This window comes from Ochotona curzoniae, unplaced genomic scaffold, assembly GCF_017591425.1.
Source record: "Ochotona curzoniae isolate NIBS_2020 unplaced genomic scaffold, NIBS_Ocur_1.0 contig_4105, whole genome shotgun sequence".
Lineage (NCBI taxonomy): Eukaryota > Metazoa > Chordata > Mammalia > Lagomorpha > Ochotonidae > Ochotona > Ochotona curzoniae.
In genome coordinates, this window is record NW_024466129.1 from 295,060 (window position 1) to 322,790 (window position 27,731).

Consider the following 27,731-nt stretch of genomic DNA (forward strand, 5'->3'; position numbering starts at 1 on the left):
TAATTATTCAATGCACATTTTATTAGACGGGAAGGACACAACTGGACATTCTCAATGCTCCAATTCGAACTGATACTTGCCTCTTGGTTTCTTGGAAAAAGAAGTTTGGAAAGTCTTATACATAGATTTCATTTAAATTATGCAGCAATCTTTTGTTATTATTGTCCCAGATCTTGTTTAATGAAGATTTCTGTCATCAAATCAAGCACGGTATTTCACAACTATAAGAACTGTAAGAGAAAAAATGAAATACATTAATATGTAAGAAGCAGTGTTCCTAAATGTAGCTCTATCCAGTTGCTGAAATGGGTAATGATGGCTGAACTTTTAGCTGGAATAGTAAATAAGAAATGAGAAAGGAAAAATATCATAAAACTATCTAGATGTTTAATACTGGCATTTGGATCAATAAATGCTGGTATACCAATAACGTGCAGTTGCTAAGATGTTATTAAAAACCATTAACAGAAAAATATTCACAGTGTATTTCTTAGACTACATGTCTAATGTGCTCTTAGTTTTGCAAAGCGTGCCTGTACAGTGAGGGGAAGATCAGAAGCATCTATAACAGGTGTGTGAATAATAACCGTCTGTGGTAAGATTACTGTTGAACTTTATTTTCTTTATGCTAGTCCACATTTTCCAAGCTGTCCACCGTATATTTGCAGTTGATTCTTGTTATCTGAGGTAGTTATGTTCCTTAAAGTCAGCACAAACACTGGGCCACTGGCGGGAAAGCCCAGGGAGCAGTGCTGTGAGACTCAGGCTGCTGGGTTTCTGTCTGTCGGAACATAACCTTCATGTCTGCATTTCATTTAATATGTGGCATCTTCAACAAGTTCATGAAAAATACTTCTCAAAATTCTCTGCACTAAACTGATCTTTTATTTCTATTTTCCAGACGTTTCTGAAGTACTGCTGAGGCCCTGACATTGACCTCAAGTCAGCAGCGCCCCAAGCCACCCCTCCAGTCTCCAAGGCACAGCACAGATTTCTTGTTTAGCAACAGAGAGAGCACTTCAGCACTACACTTAGGAGAAACTGAAACGATGAAATCCTGAACAAAAAGTACAAACGTGTGGAAAGTTCACCACTAAATGTTTAGACTATAAAAAGACTACTTAGGGGAACTGAAACAAGAAGGTAGACAGCTTTGCTAGGCTCTGCTGTAAATGTGTGGGTCAGGGGACTCATTTATTCATTTTACTTCTTTCTGTATGTCTCTGGCCACAAAAAATCATCATGAGTGCCAGCTTGGGGAGAATAAACGAATTTTGGCTAGTAAGTAAATTAACAATCAGAATCCATGAAAAATAAGAATAGGTTATATTTCTGCTAAAAAAAAAAACAAAAAACAAAAAACTTTGTTCTAACAAGGGAACAGCATCACACATATTTCCAGCTCTTCTGAGACAAATTCCTAGCTATTCTGAGACACCTCCCACAACTTCACAAAATCTCTGTGCATACAATAAACTTCCAAGAAAAGAGATATTACATTAAGTCAAAAAGAGGAGAGGGCACAGAATTAAATCTAAATCAATGATGAAGAAAACCAGGGTCAAATCTTCAAGAAAAAATCACCAAAGCTAAAATACCCATCCATGTGAGAACTCAGCTGGACACCACGAGATGTGACCTGCAAACCTGAAAGTGAACAGTACATGCAAGACGAATGTCCTGAGACATCTGCATCTGAGTGTGGGTGGGAGACGGGCCGAGGGCTCCCTTGGGGAATCAGACAAAAGCTACATATCCTCATAAAACTCTACTTCTGGATGTTCATGCACTTATAAAACTTAAGGATGTTTTCAGAGATCAACAGGGTCTAGGTTAAGGGTTCGTGACTCAGGTCAGAAGTCATAATTCAATCCTGACATGAGACATACCAGGTCAACTGAAAATAAAAAGCGAATGAGAGTGAACCCCAAAACCATTCCTGCCCCCCAAGACAGCGTCACGGAAAGTACTTACTGATGATCACCAGCAGAAGGACGACAGCAGCCAAGGCCATGATGGCTCTCACCTAAACACAGAAAGACATACAAGTCACGCATGTTGAGAGCTGAGACTGCCGTGCCCACACACGTGAGGTCTTCATTATGAAATGTTACACGCGGATCAAACATTTTTTTGCACCAAAATAAGCTTAGCATTTAATCCTATTGTCCAGGGAACTTTTAAAAGTACCTTCATACACTAACTCATCCTCCAACAGGCACACTCCTTGGAAGATCTTCCCATTTTCTAACGTGAACCTGATGGCTGCTCTGCATTTCCCTGGTCAAGGCCGACTGTACAGTGAGCAGTTACAACCAAAGCCTTAACCAGCCTGCAAGTTTCTGTACAGGTTTCCAGGCACGCATTGTCATGTCAGATCAAGAAAAGCGACACTTCCACAGCTCCATTCAAGGGTCACAGGCAGCCAACCACAATGCTTCAATCAACAGCAGTGTCCCCTTTTCTACCGTGCAGCATTCAAAGGACCCCCAGAGGAAGTCCAAACCCCAGACACCCCGCTTTCCCTCCATGTGCTCAGGCATACCTGTGATAAGGCTTCATTTAGGGCTTCCCTGAGGGTCACCCCAAGCTAGCCACACCCCATTTCCTGCAGCCCCTCCACACTTAAATTCCAGCCCTTCCTAATGCCCTCTATTCCCTAAGCCCTGGCCGCGAGGCTGACCGGTATCCCCAATGTTCCTGCACCTTTCTGCCACCAGCCTACAGGACCTGCAAAGCAGCAGCCAGCCGGGGGTCTGGAAGCTTACTGAGCCTCATACGGAAAGCTGGAGTGCTTGTCCTGGCTCTGTCACTAGCTGGCTAGGGGCCGTGTGGTCGCTGAGTGATCCCTGGGTCTTAGCTTCCACATCTGCAAGCATGGGTGGGGGGAGGCCGGTGCAGTAGCCTAGCAGCTAAAGTCCTCATGTTGCATACACCAGGATCCCACACGGGTGCCAGTTCTAATCCTGGTGGCACTGCATCCCATCCAGTTCCCTGTGACCAGGGAAAGCATTTGAGGATGGCCCAAAGCCTTGGGACCCTGCACCCACGTGGGTGACCTGGAAGAAGCTCCTGGCTCCAGGCTCTGTCTCAGCTCAGCTCCAGCCGCTGCAGCCATTTGGGGAGTGAATCAGAGCATGCAAGATCTTCCTCTCTGAATAACTGACTTTCCAATAAAAATAAACCTTTTTTTATTTTTAAAAAATTTTTAAAAGATTTATTTATTTATTGGAAAGTCAGATATACAAAGAGGAGGAGAGACAGAGAGGAAGATCTTCCGTCCGATGATTCACTCCCCAAGTGAGCACAACGGCCGATGCTATGCCGATCCGAAGCCAGGAGCCAGGAACTTCTTCTGGGTCTCCCACACAGGTGCAGGGTCCCAAAGCTTTGGGCCAACCTTGACTGCTTTCCCAGGCCACAAGCAGGGAGCTGGATGGGAAGTGGAGCTGCCGGGATTAGAACCAGCGCCCCTATGGGATCCTGGCACATGCAAGGTGAGGACTTTAGCTGCTAGGCCACGCTGCCGGCCCAATAAACCTTTTTTAAAAAGTTTAATTTATAAATTAGTAAAGAAATTAACAATAATACTAGAGCAGTATTTATAATTCACTGCTGTGAAAGCTATGAGACTTCAGTCCCTGTCTTTGGACAGTATTTGCAGATGACAATGGCCCAGCCCAGCCACTGTGGCCACTCGGGGGGTGAAGCAGCACACGGAAGATCTCTTGTTCTCTTTCCCTCTTTGTCATAATTTCAAATAAATAAAATAATCTTTAAAAAATTTATAAATTAGGTTAATTTAAAAATAAACAGTCAATTTAAAGCCATCTCAAATCAATCCAGGTTTTCTCCCTGGGATATCTGACACCCCACCAGCAGTGCCACGAACACTAACCAGGTAGGGCTCAGCAGGAAGCTGTCAGCATCCCCCTCCCCACACTGCACAACCGCGCTTCCTTCCGGTGTTGTAGTCACTACTCTGCAAGTGGCTCCAGAGGTTAGTGTGTCTCCTGAAACCTCGGCCTTTACTGAGGCTTAGCGATGAAAGCATGGCAGGTTTTCCACAGAGCTTGAGGAAAGCAAATCTGTCGAATCCTGTCAAGGCCATCAGAGCACTGCAGACCCCTCGGAGGAGACGCAAGCATCTTTGGTTAGAGTTCTGACGGCCTACACACAATGCACATCATCTTGAGAATGGGAAGCCAAAAAGGTGAGGTCCAACCATGGCTCTTATCAATAAAAAGGAAGAAAAGCATGAGCTGGTAAGTGAGAGGAACACTGGATAACATCTGTCCACCGCTCATATTTGTAAAAGAAAGGGGAACTGAGGACTAATCCAGCAGCAGACGGGAAGCCGGTTTACGCCTCCAGTTCCTTTACCTGTTTCAGCGCAGAACAGATATTACACCTTAACTTTCCCTAGATGGTAAACAAAGGTTTCAGAAACCTGAATTTGGGGAAGAAAATTTCTATCAAGTCTCCCAAGGCAAGTGAGAAATATGTCTTATGTCCTTTATCTCATGAGTTGGACAACTACATAATATGTTTAGACAGAATTTCTTTCAATTCTACCTAAAAATACTAAAATAAAATTATATGAGAAAGCAACATAATTACATCTGAGCACATATAAGACCATGATACTCAATGCGAAGTACCCTTTCTTGTGAGAAAAAAACGACACACAAAATCCAATATCCGATTCAGAGACTCAATTACTTAAAGCCAGGTTTATTGAAGTCATTTTTACATAGAATACAATTCAGTCTCTTCAAGTAGATTCTGATGTTTCCACTACCATCATAATTAACCACCACTGACCCCAAAAGTTCCTTATATTCTGTTTTGTCAACTTCCAATTCCCTGAGTTTTAGCTACTGAGATTTTAACTGTTTTCTGTCCTTGATATTTTTTTTCATGGAGACATTTCATCATGTTTGGAATGGCAAGACTGGCAGCAATTCAGAACTGCTGAACTATCAAAACCACTTGAGCAGGACCCTCGGAGCGTGCCCCACATCGGGGACCTGGGATGGGTGGGAGGCTGGGTGGGGCTTCTCCCTTTTTCTTTCCCCTTATCCCAAATACAGAAAAAAATAACAATAACGTGGAAACAAATATCTTAAAAAATATTTTTTTCATAAAAACCTTGCTAAATCGTGAGAGGACACAAAAAAATTCATGAAAATATGTATCATAAAAAAACTACGCAAAAAATTTTAAAGCAAAATAAACTTTAATTCCAGTTTGATGCAAAATTTTTGTGGTATTTCCACACTAAAAAATCAATTAAGAAAGTGATTTAGTCAGAGAACGACAATCTCAGATGAAGAACAGCCCAAAGATGCACTAATGGACCACCATGAGAGTGAAGTGATCAAAGGCAAACACTTCACTCTAAGTAAACTTTCTAAGCTAAGGAACAATCTCTTTGTTACATGGCTGTTACTAATGGTAGACCCCAAGTGTGGTACAGAATATGCTAATACAATTCAGTGTGCTTTTTTCCCTTAAAAGCACATTACTTCTCTGCTGTAGAAACTTAAATTACAAAACTTTTTATAGCAAATTTCAAGTCATAAAAGCAAATCCAGTTTTCCCCCTGATTCTAGGTATAATTCTGGCTTTGTTGAAAATCTGAGATATAAACTCATTGTTTTTATTCCTTCATTTTTAAGTCTAGTGAAAACTTTCTACTTTCTAAACCTTCCCTACCCTAAGGGAAGGTTATCTTCCAAAAGCTGTCTTGGGTTGACTTACTCATTTTTTTGTCAGCCTTTAGCTTGTTAATTCCTTTCACTTTCTGAAATAGAACTGAGGAAAGAAACAGGTTTTTTTTTTTCTTTTTTATTTTATTATTATTATTATTTTTGATCCCCTTGTCTAGAATTTGTTTTCTGCATTAACTACTTGTTCTTTATAGAATTTGAGGCCTGACACTGTAGCCTAGTGGCTAAATCCTCGCCTTGCATGCACTGGGATCCCATACGGGTACCGGTTCATATCCCAGCAGCTCCACTTCCCATCCAGCTCCCTGCCTGTGGCCTGGGAAAGCAGTCGAGGACGGCCCAAAGCCTTGGGACCCTGCACCCATGTGGGAGATGTGGAAAAAGCTCCTGGCACCTGGCTTCTAATTGGCTCAGCTCTGACCTTTGTGGCCACTTGGGGACCGAACCAGCAGATGGAAGAGCTTTCTCTCTGTCTCTCCTTCTCTATTAATCTGAATTTCCAATAAAAATAAATAAGCCTTTTTAAAAAAGTAAATTTCCTGTTTTTTTCTTAAATTTTTCATTTATAAACTTCTGTTCTTTGAGAAGTTTGGTAAAACAAAAGGTCCATGGTCACATCTCTCCCGATGCTGCATTCATGCAGCTGTCCAAAACCAGCCATCCTGCGCACGGTGCCACGCCGCTTTTAAAATGGTATCTATAAAATGTTAAAGGAGACATTTGGTGTTTCATGATTAGACATTTCATGTGATTTAAGAGCTGAGTATATTCGATATGTTGTGCAGGTATATTTACATATATAGAGTACATAGTATTTTCCTGTTTTCTGTTAAACATTTCATGAATGTCTTATTTTTCTAAATAATGAGTTTGTGGGGCTTTTGTGTAACCCGTTTGTTGTTACAGATTCTGATAAATAAACTGCTTTTATTTTTCTCCTTTTCAATGGAAAATAATTTTTCTATAGTTTCTGCTTTCTTCCTTTTCTTTTTTAAACATTCATTTATTTTTATTGGAAAGGCAGATTTTCAAGAGAAGACACAGAGAAAGATCTTCATTTCCCAAGTGCCCACACGGAGCTGAGCTGATCTAAAGCTAGGAGCCAGGAGATTCTTCTGGATCTCCCTTGCGGGCGCAGGATCCCAAGACTTTGGGCCGTCCTCGACTGCTTTCCCATGCCATAAGCAAGGAGCTGGATGGGAAGCGGGGCTGCCAAGACACGAACCAGTGCCCATATGTGATCCCAGTGCATTTATGGCGAGGACTTCAGTCTGCTTTATTTCTTAATATCTGTATATACAATGTTGCTCTAAAAAATGCTAAAGTATAAGAAAGTGTAAATACACACTTACAAGACAGCAAGTTTAGACGTAGCTGATTAATCCATGCTAATAAAAGACGGATTATATTAGGAAAAAATCTATATATATGTCTTCTTAAAAAAATATTGCTTGATTCTTCTACTTTTATTTGTCCGAAAGTAATTTATCAATTCAGTAAGTATTTTCTGAGTTCCTACCATGTCTTAGGTCCCGAAGGTACTACACACAGGATCAGCTATAGCCCTGTCTTCTACGGGCCTCTCGTTGCTTCACATCTCTGATCACACTTGAGATGTTGGCCAATCTAGCCACTATCTTTTGATGTACTCACTTTGCATCCTCGCCACCACATTTGCCTTCGAAGTTGTTTGGATCTGTTGCTAAAAGCAGTTGCATTATCCGATAAGCTTTCTATATCACACAGAGGATGGAGAGAAGGATTAAACGACATGACAGGATTCTTTTATCTAGTCACACAAAGACAAGAAAATATTAATTTCCACATACACAAAGGTGTTCCCTTTTAAGCATAAACCAGTATTCTCCCTCTGTCCTACCCACAAGCTCCAGCACGTTATGCTAAAAAACAGAAGCACTTGCTAAAAAAAAACAGCTGCAACTTAGTTTGCTCAATCCATTTTTATTATCAAATTAAGAGAAGTCTTCCTAGGACCTCAATGCTTACAAATAAAATATTTCAGTTAAGAAAATACTCTTTAAAATCTCAGGCACATTCAGAAAAAAATCCACATGGAAATATTAGATTCTTAGAAGGTACTGGAAGTGATTACTTTTAAGGAAAGACATGAATTTTAAAAATGTTTAAGCAGGATTTCAGTTAAGCAAGTCTGAAAAGAACTGATTGGGTATTCAAGCAATATTTTAGTGACTAATTTATACAAGGAACTGTCACAGGTGCACAAACTAAAATCTGTTAATAAAAGGTGGCTACCGAGTTGCCAGAAAAAAAAAAACCTGTAAAATAAATAATATTAAATCAGTTTAAAGGTGCTGGGAAAAAGTGATTACTTGAATGCACAAGAAACACAAAGCATATCAAAATAATAAAGGAAGAAATAGCGTCACTTTTCACTCTTCTTCAACAGCGATTTTAGAATCTGCAATCCTCAGCTGACCGACTGAAGAACCCATGTAACTGATGCCAACATGTACCAATTTCTACAACCCAAGATTCCTAAGCACTGGCAAGACAAGTGGGAATCTACACAAACTAGCAAAACAGATGCAGAGGGTCAAGAAATATACAAAATATCTGTACCTGATTTGTCCTGTAGTTCATCTAGTCTCTCCCCTCTTTCAATTACCTTTGTAATATTTTCTTGCATGACATCAATAACTTCATCCACCTGATTCTGAACACTGGTTTAAAAAAAGAAAAATTATTCTTCTTTGAGAATGTTTTTAATTTGGAAGTTTTCATTAGGATAGAGTAGCAAACTCTCAGAGAATTATAGCTTAATAATTATTAAACTGTAAAACTTAAGTTCAAAACTTCGTAATAATTTTCCATTTGAGCTTGAATATTCGAGTACTTAAAAAATAACAGAAATTTAAGAAATACTTAACTCATAATGGTTTCTTTGCAGCCCATTTGTGACTAGTAATATAATTCAGATGCAAATTAAATGTACTGCTAATCAAAAGCCCCCCTGGCAGATCTGAGAAGCAGGTTGGGGTGCAGGACAGGCTGGGTCTGGCTGCACCACCAGCCAGTTCACATTAGTGCCAGGACTGGGGGCTGACTACACCGGGCTGGGCAGCAGCTCCAACCAGCGCAAGCTGGAATGCGGGCAGACTGGCGGCAGGCTAGGCTACAGCACCCGCCGGTAAATGCCAAGGTGACATGGGCCACACCAGACTGGGCTGGCTTCAGGACCCACCGGCCGGGGGTAGGTGGGCTGAGCCTGGTAGGGAAGTAGTGGGAACTCCCATGCTGGGCCACTGCTCCTGCTGGCAAGCATGAAAACTGGGGGCAGACCAGGCTGCACAGGGCTACAACACCTGTTGGCCTACATGTGAACTGGGTTAGGGGGAAAGCCAGGCTGGGGTCACGGATTGTATCCACTGATACAGACTTGAGCCAGAGTAAGAGCAGTGGGTTGGGCTTTGCCACAGCATTAGCCGGCAAGCGCTGGGGCTATGGACAAGTCCTGTTGAGCTAGACCACAAAACCATTTGGAGAGTGAAAGATCTGGGGCAGGGAGTGGGTGCAACGGGGAGGCTATGCGCACTTCTCTGAAGGGCTGCAGCTCCCACTGGCGAGCATAAGAACCAGGACTGGGGGTGAGCTTGGCTGGACAGGCGGTGGCACTCGCTGGCATAAGAGTGGGCTGGAGGGAGGAGTTGGTTTGGTTGAGTTAGGCTTCAATGCCAAATGATGTGCTGAGCTGAAGGAGATGTGGGACAGACCGAACTAGTCCACGTTGGCAGGCACAGGAACCAGAGCTGGGGGCTAGACCAGTGGGGATTTTGGGGGTCACTCTGACTGGGCTTCAACTCCCCCTGTGGTACATGAGGGCCCAGTGTGTGGTGGGTAGGGCTGGGCATGGCCACAGCACCCATTGGTTTGCAGAGGAAGGAGCGCAGAACAAACTGATGAACTACTCCAGTGACACCTGCCAGTAAACTTCCGGGAGAATGGAGACTCTGAGGTGGACTACGTCAGCCAATTGACCTTGGAAGGATTTCCTCATCCGTGGAGCAGCGATATCAATAGCTGCACAACGGGGACCCTGGGGTGACACCGGGTCCTGGGGAGGCTGGGCGGGGTCTCTCCCATTGCATCCTCCCCTCCCCCAGATACAGGAAGAGGAAAAACAAAATGTGTAAACAATCGTCTTGCCCACTTTTCCCTGATCCTCAACCTTCCCACCCTGATCAACTATGTAAGCATCATCAAAAATAAAATTTAAAACTATATTTTAAAAGAATGTACTGTCAAAATGCTCGATAACTGCAGAATTCAGTCAAACAGCTTAACTCTAAAGTGGCAGTTTCATCTTCTTGTCACTGGGCTCCTGAGACAGAATGTAAACACAATTACAACTGACATTTGTGTCAGAAGTTAATGAAAAGTATCTAGTTTCCCAAACAGAACCCAGTGTGTTTTAGGGGATACTGACAATCCGTGAGTGGAATTCTGATGTAAGGATAGCTCCTCACTGCTTACCAGTTTGCTCTGAAATACAAACAAGGCTTACAACAGCTGGGAACAAACAAGCAAATGTTTCTGTTGTCCTTCAAAGTGAAAACATTTTCCTGACTGGTACTGTGGCATGGCAAGTTGAGTTGCCAACTGCAGTGCCAGCATCCATATGGATACAGGTTCTAGTCCAGGCTGCTCCACTTCTGACTAGCTCCCTACTAGTGTGCCTGGGAAGCAGCAGAGGATGGCCCACGCATCCACATGGAAGATCTGGAAGGAGTTTCTGGCTCCTGGCTTCTGACCACCTGACTCCAGTCGTTACAGCCATCTGGGATGAGCCAGGGCCTGGAAGAGCTTTGTCTTTTCCTCTGTCTCTATGTATTTCTGTCTTTCAAATAAGTAAATAAATAAATATATATATATATTTTATTTATTTTATTTTTATTGGAAAGTCAGATATACAGAGAGGAGGAAAGACAGAGAGGAAGATCTTCCATTCAATGGTTCACTCCCCAAGTGAGCGCAATGGCCAGTGCTCTGCCGATCTGAAGCCGGGATCCAGGAACTTCTTCCAGGTTTCCCATGCAGGTGCAGGATCCCAAAGCTTTGGGATGTCCTGGACTGCTTTTCCAGGCCACAGGCAGGGAGCTGGATGGGAAGCAGGGCTGGCAGGATTAGAATCGGCACCCATATGGAATCCCAGCGCATTCAAGGCGAGGACCCCAGCTGCTAGGCCACACCGCCGGGCCCAGTAAATAAACGTTTTTTAAAAAGACGTGCTTTCCACCACCTTTATCAGATTGTGGTGATGTGTTATAAGTACAGTTCAGCCACCTCCTCACACTTGGGGCACTACATTCTAGAACTGTCTCCATCTTTGGTTTTGTTTTTATCTTTCTTATTTTTAGTATAGACGATGTTGACGTAGTTGATCAGGGTGGGAAGGATCGAGGGCTATGGAAAAGTAGGTGGGATCGTTTCCCGATTTTCCATCTCCTCCTCCTGTATGTGGGAGAAGCCGCACCAGCCTCCCAGCCACTGGCATGCTCTACCTAAACCTCAGCCGCACGGCACAGTGGATTCAGCTTCATCAAGCCGTACGTGACTTTGGAAGTAATTTTGCAAGATTCTTCTATACGTGTATTTTCTCATGTTTAAATTTGAGATGATGATCTCTATCTCCTATCTGAGAATTAAATGTGATAATATTTGTCACTTAGCACAGTGCCTAAGACCTTGTGTGTGCCAATATTTGTTCACTATGAAAAGAAAATCCAAGCTCTGCAAAACACATCCTTTTTTTATACAGAGAACATTTTCACAGTTAGCAGCCCCATCTTGTGGCCTTTTTAGGTACTGCTGACAAAAGCAGCATTATACAGTTAGGCTGGTTTTCTCCAAATACATGTATAAACTGCAGCTGCCCCAGGGAACATTTCCTGTTGGCCTGCTAAGAGTTAAGCTGGTTAACCTCGGCTATAGCCAGGGATTCCCCACTCTGAGAGACAATGTCCTGACATCACAAGAGTGACACTTAAAATGCTATTACTCTGAAAGTAAACATTCCAAAGAGAATCACAAATTTTATACAGACATGTGGCTACTTAAAATTCTTGCTAACCCCCCCAAAAAAACCTTTCTGAAAGATGATAGCTACTGTCTGTAAGATTAATCTATTATAATCATTAATACTTAATGAGTAATTAAATAGTAAAAAAAAAAGCAACAAAGTATTCATCAATGTAGTCAAAAAATACTTTGTACTGAAATATTACAAATTAAGTGACAAACACTGGTTATGGAAATTAACAATTTAGATACTAAACCAATGTCAGGACTTGTCCTATATATATAGTAATATATATATGTTCTAATCAAATGACTTTACAAGAACAGGTTGTAGGGGCCCGGCGCGGTGGCGCAAGTGGTTAAGGTCCTCGCCTTACACGCCCGGGATCCCATATGGGCGCCGGTTCTAATCCCGGCAGCCCCGCTTCCCATCCAGCTCCCTGCCTGTGGCCTGGGAAAGCAGTCGAGGACGGCCCAAAGCCTTGGGACCCTGCACCCGCGTGGGAGACCCGGAAGAGGCTCCTGGCTTCAGATTGGCTCAGCTCCAGCCGTGGCGGCCGCCTGGGGAGTGAATCATCGGACGGAAGATCTTCCTCTCTGTCTCTCCTCTCTGTATATCTGCCTTTCCAATAAAAAAAATAAATAAATCTTAAAAAAAAAAAAAGAACAGGCTGTAGCCAGGCCTAACACACAGGTTAGGGTCTGCCAACCTAAATATGCTATCATTTAAACAGGTCAATGTCTCAGGCACTTACTGCTTAATTTTATCACTCCTAGGTCCAAATCTTGGTCCAGATGGTCCCCTTCTGAAAACAAAATATCAAGCACCTATTAGTAACAACAGCACTAAAAAGAAACAGACAAAAACAAATAACAAACTCATATCCGTACATGTAACCAAGCTGAATAAAGGACCTGGTAGGGCCGGGACTGAACACGTCAGCATGTCTTCACTAGCACTTACTGGACACAATTAGTCTCACAGAGAAATCAGAATTTATATAATCTGTAGTTATACACTTTGCTCTAATCACTAAAGTATAAAATATTATAACAAACTGCCAATTAATATCTTTATGATGAACTGTGGATCTAAAACCAAGCTATTCCCTTTGAATTGAGGTTATGATGAAACACTGAATGATGGAGAGAACATTCATTCAAAACACTAAAAAATGTAACTGTCTTTATTTTGGTAAATATAAAGACACTCATCTTAAGCTTGCCAGCACAGCACAGGGGAAAGCAAGAGTCTAAGGAAATAGAAACAGTTCTCAAATTATTACCTCTTTGTATCACCACTGATTTATCTGAAAGGCAGAGTAAGAGAGAGAAAGATTTTTGCCTCCACTGTTCCTCCAGATGGCTGCTGCGACGGCTGACACTGGGCCGAGCGAGAGCCGGGGGCTGCTGCGGCCCCCGTGGGCAGCAAATTCCCAGGGATGCGGTCAGCCCTTCTGCTTTCCAGGTGTATTGCAGGGAGCTGCACAGGAAGAGCAGCTGCACTTTGAATTGCACCATGTTAGGGAAAGCTGGTTGTCTCGGGGCAATGGCTTACCGTACTGAGCTAAGAATTCGGCCTCAAACTTTTGGCTATTTTAAGTAATTTTCTCCTGAAGATATAAAGTAAGATATTAACCACAAGACTCAATATAAATCAGGCCCGACACAGTAGCCTAGCAGCTAATATCTTTGCCTTGCACACACCAGGATCCCATATGAGCACTAGTTCATATCCCGGCTGTCCTGCTTCCCACCCAGCTCCCTGCCTGTGGCCTGGGAAAGCAGTCGAGGACGGCCCAAAGCCTTGGGACCCTGCACCTGCGTGGGAGACCTGGAGGAGCTCCTGGCTCCTGGCTTCAGATCGGAGCAGTACCAGCCGTTGTGGTCACTTGGTAAGTAAATCATTGAACGGAAGATCTTCCTCTCTGTCTCTCCTCCTCTCTGTATATCCCCCTTTCAAATAAAAATAAAAATAAATCTTAAAAAAATACATAGACTTAAGAAAAAAGAAGATGCAGATATATTTGTCTGGTTTATTAAATAACTGAAGACTTCAAAGTAGTTATAGGAATAAAATTAGCTCTCTGAATAAGAAGGTTAAGGTTTCCTTGATAACCTTCTAATGTGATCAGGGAAAGAAGAAAGAAGACTTACTAATGGCAGAAGCGGGCAGGAGACAGCTCTGCAGACGAATGTGTCACGGTTATGGAATGTTCACTGAGGGAAGCTAACTTGGAACTCTGCATTGTGTATGCAACTCTTATGTAAGTTTAAAATTAAAAGAATGTTAAATCATACAAACGAAAATCCAAAAATAGTTAATTCTGCCAAAAATTTTAATGAAGAAATAAAACCAGTTCTATAGAAACCTTTCGGGAAAAAACTAAAGACACATTTCCAAGCTCATTGTTTTGGGGCCTAACACTAATCTGTAACGAAAACAAGACAAAGACATAATAAGAAAAAGACATAACTAAAATAACCCAAACCTCTCACAAGCAAAGATGTAAATATTCTCACCAAAATTTCGTTTCCAACAATTTTTGAAAGATTAATTTAACAAGAAGAGTTTATCTCAAAAATGCAAGATTTTAAACTCCAAAATCAATCTAATCTACCATGATAAAAAATATGATCATCTCAAGAGATAAATGCACAAAAAAATAATGATAAAACCTCAAAAAACTGAGTGTATTAGTTTACTTTCTAAAAACAATTTTTCAAATGTATTTATTTCAGTTGAAAGTCAGAGACACAGAGAGAGGAGAGACAGAAACAGAGAGGGAGGGAGAGAGGGAGACAGGATCTTCTATCCACTGGTTTAACTTTACAAATAGCCGCGACCACCAGAGTCGGGCCAGCCCAAAGCTGGGAGCCAGGAGCTTTTTCCGGGTCCCCCGTAGGGTGCAGGAGCCCAAGGACTTTAGCCACCCTCTAATGCTTTCCCAGTCCAGAAGCAGGGAGCTGGATCAGAAGCGGAGCAGCCAGGACTAGAACCAGTGTCCCTATGGGATGCCAGTGCTGCAGATGAAGAATGAGGGTGTCACACCACTGCACTGGCACCCAGAGTCTACTTTCTTAGTTTGAAAGAAGGCATGTACAAAACAATTGCCACAGGGGGCCAAGTGGCATAATAGACCAATCTTCAGCCTGCAGGGCCAGTACCCAGCTGCTCCACTTTCACTCTAGTTCCCTGTTTACGACCTAGGAAGGCAGTGTAGGATGGCCCAAGTCCTTGGACCTTACACCCACGTAGGAGACCCAGAAGAAGCTCCTGGCTCCTGGTTCCATACTGGTCCAGTTTGGCAGCTGCAGGCACTTGTGGGAACCAGCAAATGGAAGCTGTCTCTCTCTCTCTCTCTCTCCTTCTCTGACTCTCCTCTCAGTGTAAAATCTGCCTTTAAAAGAAAAAAAGTAGTAAAATTACCATGAAAATCAAATTTAATGATGAAAGAATGAACGTTTTCCCTTAGGGGAAATAAAAAACAAGACAAGAAAAGCTTTGAGTTCCAGTCCCAGCTGCTCCACTTCAGATCCAGGAGCCTGAATAATGGCCTGGGGAAAGCACGAGAAGGCCCCAGCTATTTGGGCCCTGCAACCAGCATGGGAGATCCGGATGAAACTAATGATTTCAGTCTGGTCCTCCCTGGCCATTGCGACCATTTGAGGAAGAGAGACAGCAGACAGAAAAATCTCTTCTCTGTCTCTCATCTTTCTGCAGTTCTTTCAAATAAATATGTAAATAAATCTTTTTGTTTGTTTTAAACACAGAGTAGCTGTTGTGGCACAGTGGTTAAGCTGCTATGCCACAGCCAAGTGTTCGTCTGAATCCTGCCATCTCTGCTCCCGCTCCAGCTTCCTACTAACACATTCTGCCGGGCAACAGTTCCTGGGTTCCTGCCTTCTACATGACAGACCCAGTACAGTTCTGGGCTCCTGGCGACAGCCTGGTCCACCCTGGCTATTGTGGGCATGTGGGGAGCCAATCAACAGATACAAGATTTCTCTCTGTTGCTCTTTTCTTTCCTTTTTCTTTTTTTTTTTTAAGATTTATTTTTATTACAAAGTCAGATATACAGAGAGGAGGAGATACAGAGAAGAAGGTCATCCATCTGCTGGTTCATTCCCCAAGTGGACACAAAGGACAGAGCTGAGCTGATCCGAAGCCAGGAGCCAGGAGTCGCCTCTGGGTCTCCCACGGTGGTGCAGGGTCCCAAGGTTTGCGACCATCCTCCAATGCTTTCCCCAGCCACAAGCAGGGGGAGCTGGATGGGAAGCAGCCAAGATACAAACCGGCACCCAGATGGCATCCCGGAAGATGTAAGGCGAGGACTTGAGCCACTAGGCTTCAGTGCCTGTCCTTTTTTCTTTTTTGTTACAGATCTATAATTTAGTTGTTTTACTGAAAAGCAGATCTACAGTGAGAAGGAGAGATGAAGAAAAAGATCTTGTATGTACTGGTTCACTTCTCAAATGGCTACAGGTGAGAGCTGAGCCAATTCGAGGCCAGCAAGGTGCAGGGTCCCAAGGCTTTGGGCCGTCCTCCACTGCTTTCCCAGGCCACAAGCAGGGAGCTGGATGGGAAGCGGGGCAGTCAGGACAGGAATTGGCACCGAAGTGTGATCCCGTTGCTTGCAAGGTAAGGATTTAACTCCGGAGCCACCGCGCAGAGCCCTCTCTCTTTCTCTTTCCCAATCTCATTGTCTCTTCCCCTGCCACCTTTTAAGTATATAAAAATTAAAATTAAAAAATCAGCCTCTCCCAAATATAACATTTCTAATAAAGTAGGAGGCAAATGCTTCCTCTCAGAAAACCACTCTCCAGGGAAAATCCCTGCAAATAATATTGTGCTTCCCTCCTAGGTATTTGCTAGAGACCTTTCTAACTGCAAGTCATAGCAGCAAATGACTGATCAAGTCAATTAATCTTTGACAAGGTAACAAAATAATTCAATGAAAAAAGATCTTTTTATCAATTAGTAATGAAACAAATTGGGTGGTCATCGCTAAAAAAAAAAATCAGCTATATCTGATTCATAAAAAAAGTACTTAAAATGGTCTAAACAACAAATAGGCCTAACACTTTTTGAAACCCAATAATCACATTTCCCATAAAGTTTCTGGAGTACTCTCACAGGTGAAATCTACACTAGTTCCTGAGACGGGAGATTGAGCATCCGTAGTCCCAGTGAATATCTGCAGCACTAGAACTCTCAGAACACTGGTGAGAATTCAAAATGGCACAGCCACCTTGGAAAGAGCTATGAATGTACACTAGTCATTCTACTCCCAGCTAGTTATTCAAGAGAAGTAAAATGTGTTCCGTGTTTATGCAACGTTACCTGTGACAACCTAAAGCTAGAAACCTCTAAACTGGGAACATGGATGAGTAAGCTTCAGCACTCTCAGAGGATGGGATTCTCAGATCATTTACAGAAACACCTACAGGGCTGGGACTGTGGTATGGCACCTGTGATGCTGACATGTCACAGGAGTACCAGTTCATGTCTTAGCGGCTCCACTTGCAATGCAGCTCCCTGTACAAGACCCGAGCTCCAGCCTCCGGCACATGTGCTCACTGGGGAGTGAACCAGCACAAGGAAGATGTCTACCCCCCTCTCTCTCCGTAACTCTGCCTTTGAAACAAACAAGTAAACCTTTAAACAGCAGCAAACAACCATATATACAAAAATGACCCTCAAATTAACCATACTGAAGGAATGAAGGCAGCACAAGAGGCCTCCTGAATTCTTTCAGTTCCATAAAATTCTAGAAGCACAAACCACAGCAACAGAAAACAAACCCGTGGCTGCCTATGGACTGAGGGTGGGAAGAAACTCTTGGGATGATATCCGTGCTCAATATTTGATTTTGGTAATGGTTTCCAGAAGTATATACTAAGTTGTCTTCCAAAATCAACATCATGCCCTTTAGAACACACATTTTATTACATCAATCACATATTAGAACTATTAAACTTACAGAAAAAAGTCTTCTTCTTCATCTGAATCATCTTCCAAAAGATTTCTCTGTTATAAGAAAAAAAAAAGATTTGAATTTTCAAATTAGAGAGCTCACAAAATGCCAAAGCAATGAAACAAATTCCACATTAATGGAATTGCTCAACTCCAAGCTTCTACATATGCGTCAGCGGAGCTAAGAGATACACAACATTTGGATTCTATAACTGAGTCAGCCGTGGAGACCTGGATGGGCGTAAGGGATGCGATCAGGCAGGTGCAAGTCTTCTTCCTCTTGTGTTCTCAGTCTCCTTCTACCGGCAAAACTTGGTGGAGTCCAACATCAGAAAGGAAAGTATCAAAGGGTCAAGTTTACAGCAAAAACACAAAACTAATCGACATACTCTATCTTCTGGCTCCTCAGTCCGTGAAAAGCCTTTATAATTAAATGGAACTTCCAAACAAAAGCTACTTTATTTTTACCCAATGCTATGTGACAATCTCACTTAAGTCAACAGAAGACCATCTCACCATCTCCCCAGCAAGAAAAAAGCAAAGTTCCCAAAGAAGCATACATAAATAATGTTCCCTGGGGCCTAGTGTCTGAAGCCCTTGCCTTGCATGCACCAGGATCCCGCGTGGGTTCCAGTTCATGTCCCAGCTATTCTACTTCCCTTCCAGCTCCCAGTTTGTGGCCTGGGAAAGCAGTAGAGGATGGCTCAAAGCCTCGAGTTCTTGTACCCATGCAAGAGACCCAGAGGGGGCTCCTGGCTCCAGGCTCCTGGCTTTAATCAGCTTAGCAATGGCAGTTGAGACCACTTGCGGAGTGAAACAGTGGACAGACGATCTTTCTGTCCCTCTTTCTCTCTGTAAAAATCTGACTTTCTAACAAGAATAAAGAAAAATTTGTTAAATTAATTAATAAAACAAGCAAGCCAGCCCTCCTAAAGATGTCTAGGGCCCCTTCCCTGGGACTCAGGTTGAAGGCACTGTGCATGTGACCCGGGATTTTCAGCATCACCAAGAGGGTTCCTTCTCAAGGGAGGAATGGGCAGGAACGGAAGACCACAGTTTCCACCGCTAGCTTTGAATACAGGCTGGCTGGCTCCAGGAGTTAGGAAACGGGAGGGACCAGCACTTCCCCCAGGGCCTCCACCAGGAACAGCCCTGCTTGCTGGCTGGAAGTCCTGAAAGACTCATTTTTGGCCTTGCTTTTTTTACCTGAATTGTAAGAATAATAAATGTACGTTGTTTTAAATTTGTGACATTTTCTTACAGTAGCAATAGGAAAGTAATGTACTACTCATCTATCGCCCGTCAGGAAGTTACTCAAGAAATTACACCATCAGGAATGAAAATTACATCATAATACTTTAACACAGAGATTGATAAAATAAATGCAGCTAATCAGATATGTAGTCACGATGACGATGTGCTTGTGAACGCAAGTTAAAGCTTCTGAAAAAGAGAAGCTATACAGTAAGGTAAAGTTTTAAAGGGGTCTAATTTTTTTAAACAAAGAGTGGCAGCTGGGGGTAGGGAGAGTGAAGTGAGGAAGTGAAAGAGTATTCACGTGCTTGGGCCTGACGGTGGCCTAGCGGCTAAAGCCCTGCACACGCCAGATTCCATATGGGCACCAGTTCTAATCCTGGATGCCCCACTTCCCTCCAAGCTCCCTGCTTGTGACCTAGGAAAGCAGTAAAGGATGGCCCAAAGTCTTGGGACCCTGCGCCCTCATGGCAGACTCAGAAGACGCTACAGGCTCCTGGCTCCAAATCAGCTCAGCTCCAGCCATTCCGGCCACTTTGGGAGTGAATTAGTGGGCGTAAGATCTTTCTGTCTCTGCTTCTTTCTGTAAATCTGACTTTCTAATAAAAACAATTAAATAAACCTTAAAGATTTATTAAAGTAAAAGAACACATTAACATGCTCACTCTGGTGAGGGGTGGAATGAAGGAAGGGGGAAGCAGGCTAGAATTAAGAAGTGAAACGACAGAAGGGGCACAGCTCTGGCGTACTCAAGAGCATGGCTGCACTTAGAGCATGACCTTAGATGTATTTATGAAACCAGAGGCTGAAACTACATAAGCATTTAACTCTTTTGATGACTTAGTTATTCTTACATAACCCACAACCTCAAAAGTCTTAAAAAATTTTTCATGGGGCCTGACATGGTAGCCTAGCAGCCAAAGTCCTCGCCTTGTATACACTGGGATACGGGTGCCAGTTCTAATCCCAGCAGCCCCACCTTCCATCCAGCTCCCTGCTTGTGGCCTGGGAAAGCAGTGGAGGACGGCCCAAAGCCTTGGGACTCTGCACCCATGTGGGACACCTGGAAGAGGCCGCTCCTGGCTTCAGATCAGCTCAACTCTGGCTGTCACAGCCACTTGGGGAGTGAATCAACAGACAGAAGATCTTCCTCTCTGTCTCTCCTTCTCCTTGTATATCTGCCTTTCCAATAAAAATAAATAAATAAATATCTTTTAGAAGACTTTTTTTTAAAAGGTGAAGAAGTTTCAGGAATTTGATTACATAAACATTTTAAAATTGAATTAAGACATCAAAAACCAGGGTGAAAAGCAAATAATGGGGGAGGGTGCTGCGGATGGATATAAAATGCCTTCAGAGAAAAGGTGTGAAAGCTGGATTATATAAATAACTTCAAAAAAACAAAAAAAGAGACATTACAGAAAAAAACAGCAAAATGCTAAGAAGGTAGTTTTCAATAAATAAATGGATAACTATCACAAGAAAATTCAAAATCAGTAATATTCAGGGAAATGTACGCTATCATTCATTCACTATGTCTTGAGTGATGGTGTAACTGAAAAGCAAGAGTCATGAAAGCTGACTTGCTTTGGAGGATGACAATAAACATAAGGTATACTTATTCCAGGCGTACTCCTGAGAAACATGCATGGACACTAACACCCATTTTTGACTGAACAAACATGGTTTTAGAGATACAATGTCAAAATATAATGATGGTGTGTCAGGGGGACAGCCCTGTGGCAGAGCTACTTACATCACCACCTGCAGAGCTGGCAAGCCACAGGGGTACCAGCTGGAGTCTCCTCTCCCGATGGGGCTCCCAGCAGTGGAGGATGGTCCAAGCGCTGCGCCCCCTTCAGCGCCACCCCCACAGAAGAGACTAAACTCCTGGCTTGCACTCGACCTGGCTTTGGCCACTGCAGCCATTCCGGCCTGAGCCTACAGATGGAAGATCTCTCTCCCTCCCTGTCTGCAACTGAGCTTTTCAAATAAATACATGTTTTTAAAATCTTTTTATATATATGTAAAAGTATAACATATATACTATATATAATATATACATAAATATATAGTAACACAATGACACAAATGTATACCCATATTACTACGCAAACAGAAAGCACTGGTGAGGATGTGGAAAACTGGAACCGCCTTACACACTGCGGGTGGGAATGTAAAAATTGTCCAGCCACACTGGAGAATGGTTTGGCAGTTCTTCAAATGTTTCAAAAGACTCACTATTAATACCTAGTAATTCTACGTCAAGGTGTATACCTAAATGAAATTAACATATACTTAAAACGAAAAAACTTACACTAATATCCACAGTTGCAGTCATAATAGCCAAAACACAGGGGGAAAAAACCCAACATCCTTAACTGATGAATGGGTGACTAAAAATGTGGTATATTCATACAATGAAATATTATTCTGTGCTAAAAATAAAGTATTGACACACACACTTTTGAATGTTAAAATTATCTTGCTAAATCAAATACACAAGGCACAAAAGGCTACACAGCAATGATGTGATTTATAGTGATGCCTAGAAAGAAAGACGTACAGATTTGTGGTTGCCTGGGGTGGAGGAGATGAGGAGAATGGATGACTGCAAACAGATGTGGAGTTTTTTTTACCAGTGATGAAAGCATCTAATTTAGTTTACCATGGTGGTTGTGTCACTCTGAATGTACTAAGCTCACTAAATCAAACACTTCAAGTGGGCGAATTGTATGGTTTATGAATTCTATTAGCAGTAAGGCTATTATGAAAAATATAACAAGAAAAAGCAACAAAACCTAAAAAAATTTCAGAAGCAATTTATAAAATATTAAAACTAAACAGGCAATGTTGAATTTTGTTCAGTTCTGAAGTCCAATACCCAGCTCTTATCATGGATGGCAACCGACCCACAACAGAAGGACTAACAGTTACAGTCTCAGCAACACAACTGATTGAGACTGCTTATTTTATGTCGTAAGTTTGACTTCAAAAAGCTAATGAAAATTTATATGTTGGTGTTTTTACTCACCAAAATAAAAGGAAAACACAAACAGAGACTACAGGAAAGGCAAATGTTTCTTGTACAAAAATAAATACTTAGATCATCAGATGTTACACAGAACAGTTGACATTAAGTTATAAGATTATGCTAAAAAAAGGACCATGTAAAATACAATCAAATAAACCAAAATCAAACCCTAACCTCCTGAGGGTCACAGAACATGTTCTTCGCTTTACAATAACCATCAACAAGCATCTGTTAAACACAGGCACTATGGCAAGTTCCTGACAAGGAATAAATATCTCCTGAATAAATCAGCAAAGTAAAGAATAGCAAGGAGAAAAGAATGTTTTTCTGAATTAAAAAATAACAACAGATTCCTCCCCTTAATAACTACGGAATACCCATTTTCTTAGAGATTTATTTTTTTCTTACTGAAAAGTCAGATTTACAGAGGGAAGGAGAGACAGAGGGAAATTTCTTCTCAAGTGACTGCAATGACCGGATCCAGCCAATCAGGAGCCAGGAGCCTCTTCCGGGTATCCCATGCAGGTGCAGGGTCCCAAGGCCTTAGCCCATCCTCGACTGCCTTCCCAAGCCACAAGCAGGGAACTGGATCAGAAGTGGAGCGGCTGGGATTAGAACCACCGTCCATATGGGATCCTGGCACATGCAAGGTGAGGACTTTAGCCACTAGGCTATTGTGCCGGTCCTGGAATACTTATTCTAAAGATAACATATCTACTATAATCATATCAAAAGTTTTTTAAACTGTTGCATAATTTCCAAAGTTGTAACTGATTGTACAGAGACTCTAAGAATGAACTGGAAATTGAAGCATTTTATTAAAAGTGTACTGGATTCTGAGATGATTACAGGTTTATAATCCTTTGTCTACCACTACAAAATCTAAAAAGTTTAAAACCAAAACAACAGAATTGATTTTGAAGAAAGCTTGATCTGAAATGACACTAATTTACGTATATACATGTAAATATAAAGTATATAAATAGTTAGATAATCATTAATATTAATATGGTTTGAAGTGCTGACCCAGACTGCAGAAGAGGCTGTTACATAACATACACTTAAGATCTGAAAAAGTTCTGAATGCCAAATACACTTGGCTCCAGAGATCTAACAGACTGTGTATTTGTATAAAAGTTCCCTTGAAAGACTAGAAAGATGCTGAAAGCACAATGATTTCAGTGTAACTGAGCTGCAAATCTAAGTTAACATCAACTTCTAAATACGCCAACTATGAAGAAAACACGTAAGATGAGAAAACTCCAAGAGAAGGCCTCGAACCACCGCTGCCCACCCAGCACACTTCCCTGTCCGAGGCCCCGCATTCCCACTCCGCCATCTCTCAGCTTCCTCCCTCAGGCAGGTGAGTCCAGAGACCAGGATCCCTGCTGCAGTCGTCCTTTCATCCAAGCCAGCTAGGTTATCTGAATGTAGGTCAGCCGACCCCCTTTCAGAAGGGGTCCTGGCTCCATCCCTGGAGGCAAGTAGAGGAGAATCTGAACAGACGTCCAATCTGTTCCTTCCAGATCATACCTCCACTATGCGATCAGTCCTGCACAGACCTGAGCACGAGAAGCAACACTTCAGCCTGGGTCCTCTAGTCATGCGGGACTCAGACCAACTACATCATACTCTTTCTTCCTGCTAGCCTGCCCTCTGTAACTGAGTGTCCACCATGCACCTTTATGACGGGCTGCAAAAGACCACCTCCCTTCCTGCCCCTATAACGGCCATAAAAGTTAGGTTTCTTTCCTATTATTTACAAAGGGAATGAAAGCAGGTTTTTGGTATTTCCAAACTCAAGACTGAACTCACCCTTTCACTTTTCACAGAACCAGTGACATCATCATCATTCAGGTGGCGCTTGAACTTGGGAGGCATATTTTTTCCTCTTCTCCCCGCGAGAACGAGAGCTCACACCTTAAAGAGAAAATAAATGTCATCAGATTGACACTCCAGGGTATAAACCACTGAAAACACAAAGCCTGGAATCTCGCTTCAATCACACTCCGACTTGCCCCATGCCAGGAGCCCGGCCTGTGTGCTAGGCTTCCACTCATAAGGAATGGCTAAAACTGTGAGCAAACGGATGCAACTGCCCTAAGAGAACATGTGTGCAGTGACTCTAGGTTTTTGTAAGAGAAAAGTAGTAGAGAATTTACGGGGCGGCCCTCTGCAAATGCCATTAACTGCTTTATCGTTTTACTGCAGTCAGAAGGCAGTGGCACACTTCTAGACCTCCGTCGTTTAGTTAGCTCTTGGCAATCATGCAGTCCCCACTGTAGAACGGAGTTTATCTGGCATCTACCTGGGATTGAGAGGGTCAAGTCAGATAATACATGCAAAAGTATTCTACACACTACGGTGTCCCAGGGGTGCTCCAGGAAAAGGAATAAGCACTTGTGTGACGTTATGATTTATGTGTGTACATATAAGCATATGTTATATATTTAATATTTGGTCTTCACCCTGTTCCCTGACATATGGCTCCTAAAACACCTGGCATCTCCTGGAATGTTAACAGTGTCTTCTACATATTAGCAGGCTCAAAGGTAGACCGGGATGGATTCAGGAAAGATAAAGTCATGACTAGGAGTTGGCACTGCTCAGCTCCAACTGTAACAATTAGGGAGACAAAGGGAGGTTGAGGTACAGTGCAATGGTCAGTGATGTAACTGACCACGCCTACTAAGAAAGCCTCTACACAATCTCCACAGCTCAAGAGATTTGGGGGAGTTAAAGATGCAGAGGTTCCAGCAGAGGGCAAGCCCGGAGCAGACCCGGAACCTCCACACATCTCCCCCATCTTGCCTTGTGCGTCTCTTCCGATCCATCTGAACTCTTTTGCATCCTTTGTTAGACCCTTGATAAGCTGGATACAAGCTGCTCTAACTCCTATCAGCCCCTTGACCAAGTGAACTGAATCCCAGGAAGGGGTGATGGACACCTTGATTCTTAGCTAGTTTGTAAGAAACAACCTGGGGCTTGAGACTAGCATCTTAGGTGGGGGCCACGCTGTGGACTGAGCTCTCAACCTATGGGGTCTGACAGTGGCAGAACCGGGTGTGCCTCAGATAACCTGTGGAATAATTAATTACTTGCTCCCCCCCAACACTTTCTGGGGTCAAAGAAGTTCTATGTTGTTTCATGGTTTAAAAAAAAAAAAAGGCTGCGTTTGCTTTCCTTACATAGGAACAGCTGGGTTAAACAGTCCCAGTTCACCATCTCAGCCTCTCATGTGTTAATCTGCATAGTAACTTTCCAGGAAAATGCTTGAATATGCAACATAATTAAAATTTTCTTGAGAAAAAGCTGTCCTATGCAAATATGTTCAGCCTTTTGAACTAGATAGCAATTCGGAATATTTAGCAATTCGGCTGAGATGTACTGAATGCTTGACTAAGGGCTAGCGACACACATGCACTTTGTCTTTCTGTATGATATGCCTCTGAAGCAAGTGCAGAGAAACTAAGAAGCAAGGCTTAGTGAAGACAAGTCACAGTACTTCAGTTACTGAAATAGCAGAACCATAAGCCTAAAAGGCTAGACAGTTGTGCCTTCTCAGTTTCATTTATTTGAGAAGATGGAGAAAGGAAGACAGAGAGACAGGAAGGGCGAGGGAGAAGCGGCTGGTGCTGCGGCAGGAGAGTAGCTACTCGCACCCACTGGCTCACACAGCGGCCACGGAAGGGGCCATCAACTGATGCCGGGAGCCTGAAACCCAACCCAGAATCCCAGCCACTTAGGCAGCCTCCCAAGCTGAAGCCGGAGCTGCGGCCAGAACAGGATCAGGGTACTCAGACAGGGATGCAAGCAGCCTAACCACGTCCTCAAATCAGCTTTAATGGTCACTCAAGTAGCTGCCATTAGGTTGCACAGTTCTGTTCCAGAAAACACATTTCCCTACGACAACCCAGGAGCTCGGTCCCTTTTCCATAGGAATTTCAGATCTTGAAACTGCACACTGTTAGACATTAGTTAGTGCTGAGCACTAAAAAAACAACAAAGAACAGCGTATAGTCTCATAAACCTAAGAAAAGTAGTATTTTGGATGAGCTTCCTGTAAAAAAAAAAATTTGATATGAAATATTTCCAAGTCAGAAATTCAACCACTTGTCACAAAACCAGTCTTGTGACCTAAGTAACAGTACCCATTCCACAGTTGTTCTGTCACACTCATCATGTCCACTTTGCTCCTCATATGTTGATTTCAGCATATCTCATTCATGCAGAAATGCATGGAAAAAAGAATGACAGAGCAAATACCTGGGGAGTTGAGCTTTTCTTATTTGTTTGTTTATATATGAGAAAGATTGCTCAGCAGTCCCAAACAAGTACCAGGATGACCTGTCAAATGCTCTTCTAAGATACAAAGCTAAAAGCTCTCACAAGCCAAGAGCCAACCTCACCAAGGTAGGAAACCCAGGGCTGCCAGCAGGCAAATCAATGAATGCTTGATGAGTCATAAGGCATGATGTTTGTATCAACCCCCAGAAATAAAGTCAGGTCCTAGGCATGCACACATCCGGAGAGTTCTACCAAAAAAAGTACATGTGAATCCAGGTGCTTGCGTGCAGGTATGTATGTAAATATGAGACCCACTATTATACACTTTCATCCCGGTACACAATTCACTTGAAAAATGTCACAACATGGTGTATGTTTACATCACCACACGTTAAAACAAGTCTCATGTATGCTTTTTAGCACTCCGTTCCCTATATTCCACGGCTTTATATGTAATAACCTTCTTACTAAGTGTTGACTTCTGCTTTGCAAAGAAAACTAACCAAGAAATACAATCCCTCCATTCAACAATTCATATTGTTCATTTCACAAAAGGAAAAAAAAAAGCTGGAATTTGGGCAAAGGCTTTCCTCTCCCCAGTCTCCATTCCCATCTCAGTAGCTTTGCGCTCTCAGAAACACAGCGATGTGAACCGACAGATGTTACCACCAAGGCTGTCAGGCGCAAGGAGACCCCCCAGCTTCCGTCGTGACAAACGCACTGTCCCTTCTCCAGAGCCTTCCATCTCTTCCGACGGGGCGCAGAGTGCACCGCCCGCAGGCCCCAACATCTGCTCCTGACTCGGGCCCCTCCTGCCCAGACACACCGAGGACCACGCAGACCCGTCCGCGGCACCAGTCCCTCCCAGTTCTCCCACAACCGCCCCGACCGCCGGCCCCGGACCTGGGGCCGCTCCGCTCGCTGCCTCCTCACAGCAGCCTCCCGCCGGGACGAGGCCGGCCGCCTACCTGAGGCTCCGGGGCGCTCCGGGCAGCTCTCCCGTCGGGCAGGCGGGGGGCGGCAGGCGGGGGCCGGCAGGGGAGCCCGGGGCCGGAGCGGGAGGCCGGCAGGGGAGGCCGAGGTCGGGTAGGGGAGGCCGAGGTCGGGCAGGGGAGGCCGAGGCCGGCAGGGGAGCCCGGGGCCAGCAGGGGAGGCCGAGGTCGGGCAGGGGAGGCCCTGGACGCGGACCGGCGTCGGTCGCTGCGCCGCAGATGCGCCCCCGCGCAGCGAGCCGCTCGGCGCTCCGCCCGTGGCGCGTCGAGCGCCGAAGGAGTCGATCGGCCCCGCGCCTCTAGCCCGGAGAGGTCCGACCTCCTGTCCGGCTGGAGGGGCGCGGGCCGAGCCGGTTGGGAAGGGGCGCCCGGGCTGAGCCGGGTGGGAAGGGGCGCCC

The 27,731-nt window shown here is 43.6% G+C and overlaps 1 protein-coding gene across 2 annotated transcripts; it reads right to left on the bottom strand.

Moving 5' to 3' along the window:
* On the bottom strand, nucleotides 1-27,380 carry VAMP4 (vesicle associated membrane protein 4). 2 transcript variants are annotated; one of them, XM_040984252.1, is made up of 8 exons: nucleotides 27,310-27,380; nucleotides 23,870-23,974; nucleotides 17,774-17,820; nucleotides 12,545-12,595; nucleotides 8,334-8,434; nucleotides 7,386-7,465; nucleotides 1,975-2,026; nucleotides 1-230 (listed from the first exon to the last, which is right to left on the bottom strand). In XM_040984252.1, exons 2-8 carry the CDS (start codon nucleotides 23,933-23,935, stop codon nucleotides 202-204), a joined length of 426 nt encoding a protein of 141 aa, XP_040840186.1. In that variant the 5' UTR covers nucleotides 23,936-23,974; nucleotides 27,310-27,380; the 3' UTR covers nucleotides 1-201. The 2 variants fall into 2 exon arrangements, with proteins under 2 accessions (XP_040840186.1, XP_040840187.1); XM_040984253.1 differs by lacking the exon at nucleotides 27,310-27,380 and having other exon boundaries at nucleotides 12,545-12,592.
* Between the last annotated feature and the right edge of the window lie 351 nt (nucleotides 27,381-27,731).